General features: G+C 55.7%; 3 protein-coding genes across 3 annotated transcripts; all 3 read left to right on the forward strand.

Annotated features, from left to right (window-relative positions):
* Positions 1 to 2,584: 2,584 nt before the first annotated feature.
* On the forward strand, positions 2,585 to 4,012 carry GMORB2_6402 (tRNA-specific adenosine deaminase 3; the record flags this gene model as incomplete). The annotated part of the gene is made up of 2 exons (XM_035468372.1): positions 2,585 to 2,919; positions 2,974 to 4,012. 2 exons carry the CDS (start codon positions 2,585 to 2,587, stop codon positions 4,010 to 4,012), a joined length of 1,374 nt encoding a protein of 457 aa, XP_035322353.1.
* Positions 4,013 to 5,746: 1,734 nt separating this feature from the next.
* Positions 5,747 to 6,885, forward strand: GMORB2_6403 (ribonuclease HI; the record flags this gene model as incomplete). Its single annotated transcript, XM_035468373.1, has 2 exons — positions 5,747 to 5,933; positions 6,029 to 6,885. The coding sequence occupies 2 exons, from the start codon at positions 5,747 to 5,749 to the stop codon at positions 6,883 to 6,885; spliced, it is 1,044 nt and encodes a 347-aa protein (XP_035322354.1).
* Positions 6,886 to 9,931: 3,046 nt separating this feature from the next.
* GMORB2_6404 (uncharacterized protein) lies at positions 9,932 to 11,008 on the forward strand (the record flags this gene model as incomplete). The annotated part of the gene is made up of 2 exons (XM_035468374.1): positions 9,932 to 10,018; positions 10,988 to 11,008. The coding sequence occupies 2 exons, from the start codon at positions 9,932 to 9,934 to the stop codon at positions 11,006 to 11,008; spliced, it is 108 nt and encodes a 35-aa protein (XP_035322355.1).
* Between the last annotated feature and the right edge of the window lie 23 nt (positions 11,009 to 11,031).

Consider the following 11,031-nt stretch of genomic DNA (forward strand, 5'->3'; position numbering starts at 1 on the left):
GGGGGGGGTTTGATGTCCCCCACTATTAATCAATCAAGCGACGACGTCGTAGCAGGAGTGAAGTCGCTTCACCTATACTCTTACGGTTAGTAGTGCCAGTCCCCGATGAATGATGGAGTAATATGGAGTCCACCTAGTTCATTGTACGGAGCGTTACAAATACATGTGGTCATAACCCCCCCCCCCATTCATTACACTTTAGGCAAAGATGCGCCAGCAATAGATCAGCTAGTTCTCCGATACCGCCGCCAGTCAACGGCCGTCTTTTCAAATCTTTCTAGTAATACACATTCATCATCGTATGCGATACATCTATCCGTATGCGATGCAGCTACACCCACCAAGCTCCTCCTACATATACTCCGTGATACCGTCACGTTACCCCGTGGGCCAAAACGTCTTGTCGCCTGGTGGAATATCGCATTACCCGTGCTTTGCCTGCCCAACCAAACCCCTGGACACTTGCTGCTGCCCTCTTCCCTCTTCCTCAGCCCCCTCCTCTGATACTGCACCCCCACTGTTGTGCCGTGTGGAGGCGGAGGGGGAAAAAAAACGACATCATCACCAATGTATCGTACTTGTATCCACGTCCTGTCCGGGGTCAGCCAGGCGCCTACTCTGTCTTCCTATCAGAACGCGCACATTGCATGTATTGACTTTCCCGCTCGTAAGACGGATATTACGAGCTAGCTCGTAATCAACCAGCATATCCGGGCATGCACACCTCTCTGCATCTGTCCACATACATGTACACAGACCTGACAGTGTACGCATGCGAGCGGTGATACTACTGGTAGTGGTGACAGTGCTCCCGTAGCAGGTCCGTCCCGTGTGTCCGCCCTGTGTGCTCGAGGCTGCAACGTTCATATGTCGCCGCGGGACACGGGCCTGGACGATGCAACGAGACGCCCTTCCCCATCTGGGCTTATCAGCGCGGGAGCGGCGCATCGGCCTGACTGGGCCGGACGTATCGGCACTCGTCCAACGGCACAGCCTCGGGCCCCTGCCCCAGACAATGCCTCATCAGCAGTCGCGGTAGAGGATGGTGATGTGCTGATCTCCGTCACTGTGACGCTCCTGCCTGACCTTTGGGCGTACCCCAAGAGCCCAAAAGTCAAGGCACGTGGGCTTAGCGCGCAGGCATGACCAATCGACATTGGTAGATCTGTCCGTGTCCATTCGTGGCTGTGCTGCAGGTTCAAGAATAGAAGCTTGGTGCCTGTCGGCCCCGGGGCTGGTCCTTTTCTGCTGTCCGAGCTTTTACAGACTTGACCATGTTTCATTCTTTGTCCGAGGGGGGGGGGGGGGGGGGGGGGGGCATGACAGTCAGTCAGACTCGAGCAACAGGTGATGGCTATCAGGCAAGACATGACAAGTAAAGTTCCACGGCCTCCGAACGTATACCAGCGTAGTTTCAGCACTAAAGATAGACCGTCTTGGAAGGTGACGGCTCGTCTTCCTCCGTGGAATTCTCCCTCCCTCCTCTCTTCCTGGGTAGGTAGCGTATGGCGCGCCGTCGAAGAAGGCACAAGCTGTCGTGGTGTGGCTAAGCTCTGCCGGTTTTAGCGCCACAATTCTCTACGCCACATGGTGCACTGCTCGCCTGCAACAATTTTACCACATGCGACTTCACTCTTGATGCCTCGTGCCAGTGCTTCACGAACTTGACCGTCCTATCGCATGAATCTCTGTACCGATCGCCCAGGCGTTGTTCAAGGAGGCTCACAAAGGCTCAGAGGGAGCGGCTTCCTGTACCCCGGGGAGTGACGACCGACAGGCTCTCACCCGAGCCTGTCTTGACAAACAAGCAAACGGATCTGTCGAACAATTCCGGCTTTCACATATCCCTTCTACGTCTTTTCGTTTCCCTGGTGCCGCTGTGCTGCACTCTCATTTCAGGAGACAGTTCACGGGAGGAGAAAGAAAACGGCATTGCATCATTCTTTTCATCCCCCCTCTCCTCACCACAAAACAGCACCTATTCATCCTCCCCGCCTCTTGCCTTCCTCTCCTTCTACGTTCATAAATACTTCTACTCTCGCCTCCCCTCCCCCTTCCGTTCTTCATCTTCACATCTTCACATATCTGATTCGTCAACCTGAAGTTCTGGAGCTCACCAAAGGTGCAGGAATCACCTGATACTGGCGACGACTGCAGAGGATGAGGCTTGTGCTGCCCTACCTTTGCAGTCTCTTACGAAGCAGGTACGACCTACGACACCTGCTCAAAACACGCCATCCGTACCTCCACGGGCACCTACCTCTTGGAATTGGCCAAGCCTATCCTGGCCTAGGCCGTGGATTTCTGGTCTCTGCAGTCCCGACCGCTCCTTTCTCGCCAGGTCAACAACACCAACCACGGTATCTTGGGGTTTGGTTTCCAGCAGTCACACCATCTCTTCCAAGTCTCGCGACCGCTACTCCGAGTCCTACGGACCTTTGGAAAGGCACCCTGACGGCCCCCCTCCCCTCAGGCACCTAGACCTAGACGTCGAGAACAAGAGCTCGTCTCTTGAAGCTGGTCGGTCGAAGCCGTGGCTAGAATCACATTGCCGCCATAACAGCTCGTACAGCCGTCTTTCACAATGTCTGACGACAAAGAGAATCGGTACCCCAGCTCGAGATGTGAGGAGGTCAAGGCCAGCCTGGAGGCTTCCGCCCCTTCTGAGAGCCCAGCTCCCGTCTCTGCCGAGAAGGCTGCCGAGGCTGCCGAGGAACGGCCCAAGGACTCGCGACTGCGACGACGTGTTCTGCCGAACCCTATTGTCGACGAAGTCAGGTCGTCTGTGACGGATCTGGGAGTTCTGATTCCGCTCCAGACGACCCAAGAAGTCCGTCAAGATCATACCATCGTCCAGGCTCTCATCACCAGGGCACCGACGAGAATCGCTAACGACGTTCTCTCGCAAGTTCTCCCAATGTTGCTCGGCAATAACCTCGAGAGAGTTCGCAGCTGACGATCCATCAACAACAGGGCCCTGCGCGACTTGAATGGCGAGAGTGCTAAGAACATCAATCACCTTCGACGTTGTGCAAAGCCATCAGACCTCCCGGTACATCTCAAGACACAGTTCATGAATGAAAGCGCCCTTGGCCGTCAAATCCACATTTCGAAATCAAGCTGGATCTACATTGTTGTTGGCGAGACCAGCGAGTTCACAAAGCAGGAGCTCGTCGAGGTCCTATCCCTGATCGAAGGCATGGAAGAAGAGCCCTTTGTGGCTACAGTCCCTATCCCGCTGCTCGCACCCACGTCACAGATCCAGGCTGCCATGTGGTCATCTCAGTTCTGGCCTACGGTCTACCGGAAGAACAACCCCTTGGGACCTCACCCCAGCATCGTGGCGCGTGGCAGCGACGAGATTAAGGACTCGGCGTCCGTCTGGATGGCCCTCGCTCATCGCGTGGCCCTCCAGGGGAGAGAAGCCGGCATCGGCGAGCCGGTCGGGTGTGTCATCGTCCAGCGAGACGACTCGGGATCGTCGCTAGTGGCTCTCGCCGCAGACGCCCGCTGGCACCAGGAGCCCGGCGGTATCGGCGGTACGGACGGCTCCAGCCTCCCCCTCACCCATGCGGTCCTCCGTGCCATCAGCATGGTTGCCCAGAAGCTCGTCCGGCATGAGCGGGCCATGAACGGGCAGCCTGTTATCGAGCCGATCCTGGAGTACGATGCCTTTCAGGAACGGCCGCTGATTGAGCTGGAGAGGCAGTGCTTCGAGCAGGAGCATCCCAACAAGGACGGCTACCTCTGCCATGCGCTGGAGGTTTACATGACGCACGAGCCTTGCGTGGAATGCTCCATGGGCCTCCTCCACTCACGCATGGGCAAGGCTGTGTTTGCCAGGCCAATGGCCTGCACCGGAGGCCTGAGCTCGGACGATCGTCCAGGTGGAGGTGGACGAGGGTTGGGACTTTTCTGGAGGCGCGAGCTCAACTGGAGCTTGCTGGCTTGGGAGTGGGAGAGTGAAGACTCGCCCGACCTGCTTCGGATCAAACCGACGACTCATGTTTAGGATTACCACCTCCAATGCCTGCACGAGACTCGGCCACTGCTCCACCACCTCTTACCTCCCCTCCTGATACCGCCGCCGTGTCGGCTTACGGCTGCTCTGCTCTGTACAGCAGGCGCAGCGAGAGCGTTGCACGCAACCGTGCGTCTCCTCACCCGCGATCACGTATCTCTTTTACCCCCTCCCCCCCTATAAAAGCCCCCTATCAAAGGTGGCGATGATGAGACAAGAGAAAAAGACGGGGAAAAAAGTGAAGAAAATTTTTTTTTAAGGGAAGATAAGAGGAGAGGTCGGGAGGGGGAAACATGCTCTTGTACAGCATGGCCTTGAAACCATTGTCGGATCTTTCAAAGTCTGTGATGATGGGGAAGGGCGGAGGGGTTAGATAGTCCTCAATGTCTCCCGACAGTTGGCACATGACTGCCGCCCCAAAGCATGTGATGGATGGGGGCGGGAGGAAGGATGAAGATGGATTACGACGACATTGCTGCTTGTGTTTGTTTGAAGGTGGGAGTATAGTGAAAGATGGGCTTAGAGAACCGTCTGCGATGAGTGATGAATAACATTACTAGCAGTACGGATGCTATCAGCGATAGCAGCTTCATCACGGTTGCACGAGTACGAGTAATGAATGACGGATGCATCCCAGTGAATAGCTTCAATTGAACTGGCACGTGCAGGAGGCACGAAGGCTTGACAGGGCGTACGTAGTATTAAAACGTAGCGTTGCCAGTTTATATATAGCCTGGTAGGATGACAAGGTCTTTTAAGATCTCTCTTGTGAGCTCTAGAGCGTTTTGACGTCGAATTGATGGGTCAATTGTTTGGCAATTAAAAGGCATCATTTATATTACATTGACATGGACGAAACCAAGCTTGGCCCTTGAGAATAAGAATAAAAAAGGATGTTGGCCTGGGGCATCCACTCTAAGTACGACTACTGCTCTACTAGCAATACTCTTACTACGGAGTACGAGTATTACTGACTTTTAGTCCTGTGTGACGGCCACTGTTGAGAGACTGGGAGAGGGAGAAAGCGAAAGAACGCGAAAGGGGGGGGGGGGGGGGGGGGGCGCAGGGGGTTGGGCCCGGGGGGGGGGGGGCCCCCCCCCCCCCCCCCCCCCCCCCCCCCCCCCCCCCCCCCCCCCCTTCCTTCTTCTCTTCATTTTTTTTCTTCTCCCCTTCCTTCCCTTTTTCTCCCTCTCCCCACTCCCCGCGTTTTTGCTCAACCAAACTTCTTCAAGGCGCAGAGGACATTATTTTTGTTGCTTTTTTTTGGCCTTTTGCTTCTGTTGGTTATCACAGCTTAGTGTTGTTTTTCTTCCTCGCTACTACCTACCACCGTACGCTATGAGAAGAAGTACCTGACTGCTACGCATCCTGCACCACCACCACCAACAACAACAACAACAACATTCGACTGTGCCCGCAGCCGTCAGCGCCAAGAACCTATCTGGCAACAGCAGCAGCAGCAGGAGGAGGAGGAGGAGTGCAAGAGAGCTTCTTTGCTACCACCAACACCGCCATCCGCAGTTCGATAACGGGAGGAACGAACAAAAGCAATTCTTCGTTTCCGCGCCGCTACTGGCGCGCAAATATGTACCCGCCGCTGCTGCTGTGTCCGACTTGACAACGCTGTTTGGCTTCCTGCTCACCAGCCCCGCTATTGTTTATACCGAGGAGACGAGTACCTGCACGAGCGCAACTAGTATAGATATATATACGTCCCCGACCACGATGACAAATGTCAAGAAGCGGAGCGCGGGGTCGTCCTTGCAGAGCGGACCGACATCACAGCTAGCAAAGAAGCGCAAGCTAGAAAATCTACAAAAATTCTATGCTGTCAAGGTCGGGAGGATTCCGGGCGTATACCTCGAGTATTCGCAGTGTCAGGCGCAGACTGCTGGGTTCAAAGGGGCCGTCTGTAAGTTTTGTCTTGTTCTTCGGAGAGTCTCCCATCCGGAGGGGAGAAGCAGGAGCGGCAGCGGCGAGAAGGAGAGGAGAACTGACAGGGCACAGTCAAGAGCTTTACCTCGAGAGAGGATGCCGAGGCCTTTGCGGCAGGAAGGGCGGTGCAGCCGGCAGACGACGAGCCAGCCAAATTCTACGCCGTGGCCGTGGGAAACCCGACGGGGATATTCAGCGACTGGGCCGACGCGAGCAAAGCCATCAAAGGGGTCAAGGGGCCCAAGTATAAGCGGTTCGCGTCGCACGGCGAGGCGGTCGAATACATCAAGCAGTATGGGGGCGCAGATGCCATCAAGGCTCTGGGCCTCAAGGTGGACAAGAAGAAGCTGCTGCAGCAGCAGCAGCAGCAGCAGCAGCAGCAGCAAGACAAGAAGGACAAGGGCCTCGGCGCCGGCGCCGGAACGATCTATGTCGTCTCGGAATCCGAGGAGTCGGACGAGGACGAAGGCTCGCAGGTGCTGAAGATCTGGACGGACGGCAGCAGCCGGGGCAACGGACGCGACGGCGCCAGGGCCGGCCTGGGCGTCTTCTTCGGGCAGGGTGACCCGCGCAACGTGTCGGAGCCGCTGAGGGGGGACCCCCAGACGAACCAGCGGGCCGAGCTCATGGCCATGCAGCGTGCTCTCGAGGTGGCGCCCCAGCCTACCGACGTCGAGATCATCAGCGACTCGCAGTACTCCATCAACTGCGTGACGCAGTGGGCCGTCGGGTGGAAGGCCAAGGGGTGGAAGACGGCGCTGGGCGAGGAGGTCAAGAATCAGGACATCATCCGCGCCGTCCTGGCGCTCATCGATTCGAGGAACAAGGCCGGCGGTAAGACGACGTTCACCTGGGTAAAGGGGCATGCCAAGGATCCCGGCAACACGGCGGCAGATCTGCTGGCCGTCAAGGGGGCGAGCATGGGCTGATGGAGGCAGAGAAGATGGCTTGTCTGTATCCACGGCATCTGCTTGGCCCTGGTTCACCTCATCTCTCGTTTCCTAATCAAAAAGGCGGCTCTTCTCTTCCTCACCCTTCCTCACTCTCATTCCAGCATTCGCTTTCTCTCTCTCTCTCTCTCTCTCTCTCTCTCTTTCCTTTCTTATCTTTTGAGAGTGTTTTTGTCTCTGTTGGTAGTAGGCGTTGGAACGATCTATGTGTATATAAGGATATGGGGTTATCTCTCTCGATCTATGAAACTGCTGTGTCTATGTCATCTACGGAGTACTGGTCCGAGTATGTCTGGCTACTGCTGTATAACATGAGGATGGAACGATCCGACAACATATCTGCAATACTGCATCATCGCCATGAAGATACGATATGAAGATACGAATACCAATCAGCCAATCGTCCAAAAAGTAAGAATATCCATAGAAAGGCATGAGAAGGACGGGATAGAAATAGAAATAGAAGGTGGAAGAAGAAAACGCCATCTCGGACGAAAGGCACGCCTCTCTCCCTCCCTCCCTCTATCTCTCTCTCCGTATGTGCCAGAGTCAAATAATTAGCTGCATCGGATTGCGTATATGTACAGAGTATCGATTGATACCGTACCAGTCTCCTTGTTGGCTGCATGTAATATGTACATGCTGCTGCTTCTCTACACGGCGGCAAGTAATACCGTACAAGCACAGAACGAGGTGTCCTTCCCCTCCTCTCTTCCCTCGGACGGCACGTTATCAGCCTACCTGCAGCAGCAAGCCAGAGAGCAGACGCGTCTCGGTCTCGGCGTCTGCTGCATTGCGGCGTGAGGTAAGACCAGGGTGATACTGCTCGTTTTGGACGGATGTAGGGCGGCTTACGAGGTTGCCTTGGACTGTTCAAGGGGCCGTTGGGGAGCACACATGGTTCGCAGAAGGGGTCGGTTGATGCTGTCTGGATCTTTGGCGTCGACTGCCTGCATTCACCTGATGCCCATTGGAAACAAGGAGGAGGAGGAGGAAAAAGTCGCCGATGTCCATCGCATGCCCATCGAACAAGAAGGAAAACGAAGCACTCGGTACGCGAACCTGTGTGTGCGCACCGGGATGACAAACACCGGGTATGACGGAAGGCCTGCGAACAAGGGAAAAAAAAAACAAAAAAAAAAAAAACAGGGTCGTATTTCATGTATATGCGTGTACGTGTGTGTGTAAGAGAGTAGAGAGTGATGAAAATACGTGAGGGAGGGGGCGTTGGGATCTTTCGAGAATCTGACAAGCGTGAGAGGCCAATTCGAGATGCATGCCCCAGGGAAGTCTGCCGAGACTCGTGCGTACGTGGGAGCTAACAAACGTGCTTGTTCCTCGGGCTCTCCCCGTGCCTCCGCAGGAATTACCAGAATCCAAGATAGAATGCATGCAGCATGGGTCGGCTGGGAAAGGGGAGTCAGATGGAGGGGGATCGGTTGTGTGAGGGTGAGGTGTGAGAGTGAGGGGATCCCCTCTCCTTCCCCTCCTCTCTCTCTCTCTCTCTCTCTCTCCCTCCCTCCTTCTCCGCGTTGTTATAAAAAAAAAGAAGAAAAGCCACCAGCCACTCGAGAGCTCAGGCACTGTGCGGCTCGGTGCGGCGAGATATGCGTGCCATAGTGTGTGCTACGCAGCTGCACTGCTGTTGGCCGTACGCGGTTTGGCGTTTTGAAGGGCTGTCTTACCGTGGGAATCATGCAGTACGACGAATCCGTTCGGAGGGAGGGAGAGTAGCAGTGGCATCCGCGGTAGCGTCACCTGCCCCGTACTCGTACTCGTAGTGATGTCTGCTCGTGGGACCTGTATATGTCAGGAGCAGGTAATACTGTACGACTAGCCGTACGTATCGATATATTGTATATAGATGTACGCGTCAATACTTTTCTGCAGTATCAAGTATCTGTGTCAGTGTGTCAGTGTATCTCTCTCTCCCCCCCCCCCTCTCTCTCCCCCTCTCTCTGTGGCTGGTACGGTAGAGTACCCCCACAAGTCACGACCCCTCCTCCATCTGGTCTGCTCTGCTGCTCCTCAGCTCTGGTCCTCCTCAACAATTCGAAGGCTGCAGCCCGGGTTCTCTGTCACTCCTCGCAGCTAGGCTACCTGCCATGCAATCGAAAGCCACCGATACATACTCTGGCTTCATCGAGTACGTACACGCTGTGCGGTGGGAAAGCAGTGTAACGCAAGGTGCGTGCAGGCAGCGACCTGTACGGAATATTACCATATTACCCGTGCGGTGGCGGGACTGTGGGTGGCAGGGCATCCATCACCTCTACCGAGGGGGGGAGGTATGGACCGGCCACGCGAGGACCGGGACACCTTGGTAGCAGTGATCAACTGCTCAGTACGAGTACGAGCAGGCCGGAGTCGAGACGGCAGATTACAGCACGACGACCATTCCGTACAGGAATACAGCGGGTGCCCTCTCGGTGACCAGTACTGGACGGGACGAACCAATCATCATTCGTCGTCTGTCCTTGGCCTGACCAGAGAGAGAGAGAGAGAGAGAGAGAGAGAGAGGTCGTCGACGTCGTCGACCTCGTTGCTGTCACTCGCCTCGCATCCGCACACAGCGCCGAGGAGAGCTGGCTGCCCTGCTGCAGAGCTCGGAAGGATATTCGGCGGTGTTGGTGCCCAGAAGTGCCAGGTGCTGAGCAGTGCTGAGCAGTGCTCTCATCATATTCATCCTGTAACCGTACATACATCGTATGCCCCGTACTGCCAAACTTGCTCCCAAGGTGGAGAGGGCGACAGGGTAGATAGGCGAGTACCTACAGATTACGGGGACTCCCAGTCTCCAGGGAGTCACTGGCGCCCACATCCAACCTACAGGCTGTCGTTGCAGGCTGCTGCCGATACCTGCCACTGCTATGTAACGCTACGGCGAGTACATCTGCGATACAGATCAATACAGCCTACAGCATCGGATGGACCTCCCATAATACTACCCCCGGCAAGAGCCAAGCACTACGGAGTAGGTAAATACCATCACCCCCAACCCACCCCCCAGTACCTGTCCACATCAATGTCCCACTGCCTATTAGCGAGCGCCAGCTGCCCGCTGTCCCGCTGCCCGCTGCACGTCCCAAGGCCCAGCCCAGCCTGCAGACTTGTATTACTTGGCAAGAGCCAGGCCCCACTCCTCGAAGCGGAACAGAGCAAATCTTCTTGCCTCTGCCTCTCCCTGCTTCGTAATAGCGTCTCCGCCGTCCCTTTACCTTTCCCAACCGGCAATCAATCTCTCCAGAACAGAGAGACAGAGAGATAGAGCGAGAGTGAGAGAGAGACACACACACACACACGTACACATACACGCACGCACGCACGCACAGATAGAGAGAGAGAGAGAGGGAGAGAGAGAGGGAGTTACGCATCAGCCTCATCGTCGACAGGCTTCTCCCCCACCCCTTCTCTGTATATCCTACCGTCTTCGCCCCAGTCCCTGAGACCCCGACCTTCTCTCCGACGCACACGCACACACACACACACACGCACGCACGCACGCACGCACGCAAGACAGAAACCCTCGGGCCCTTTTCCCTTGTACGTCGTCGACATACCAGCCAGCATCGCGTGCCCGCCCGCCTGCCTGCCCGCCCGCCCGCCCGCGCTCTGGTTTCGCACACCGACTCGTCCGCGCACACAGAAATTAAAAACAACAGCAATAGCATCATCTACCCTCTCTGGACAGTCATGCGCTCTCCTGTATAGATTTCTTCATTTGGCAGAGAGTTTCAACAACGGGACATTGTCATTCGGAGTCTTCCATCTTTCAGAGAAAAGGTCCCTAGATCTATACTGTCGAGGCTGGCACTTTTTCTTTCTTTTTTTCTTAAATCTTTTTTTTTTCTACTATCCCCTCCCCGACCGGCACATAGCCCCCTCGACTGCCACCGTACACCCCTCTCTCTCCCGCACACTCCCTCAATCTTGTCATCGACACTCGAATCCACGGCCATCGTCCATCTCGACTGGATAGGACTGGATAGACGACCCCAATTCAGCCCGTCGAGACCGTTCTGGGTGCCGACCGATAGGACCACCACCGTCATCTCGGGACCACCGCGAGCAGACGCGATAGACCGGCCAACCTGAAGATTAGACCAGACCACCGACAAGGAAAGC

The sequence above is a fragment of the Geosmithia morbida genome, assembly GCF_012550715.1.
Source record: "Geosmithia morbida isolate 1262 chromosome Unknown scaffold_5, whole genome shotgun sequence".
NCBI classification, from domain to species: Eukaryota; Fungi; Ascomycota; class Sordariomycetes; order Hypocreales; family Bionectriaceae; genus Geosmithia; species Geosmithia morbida.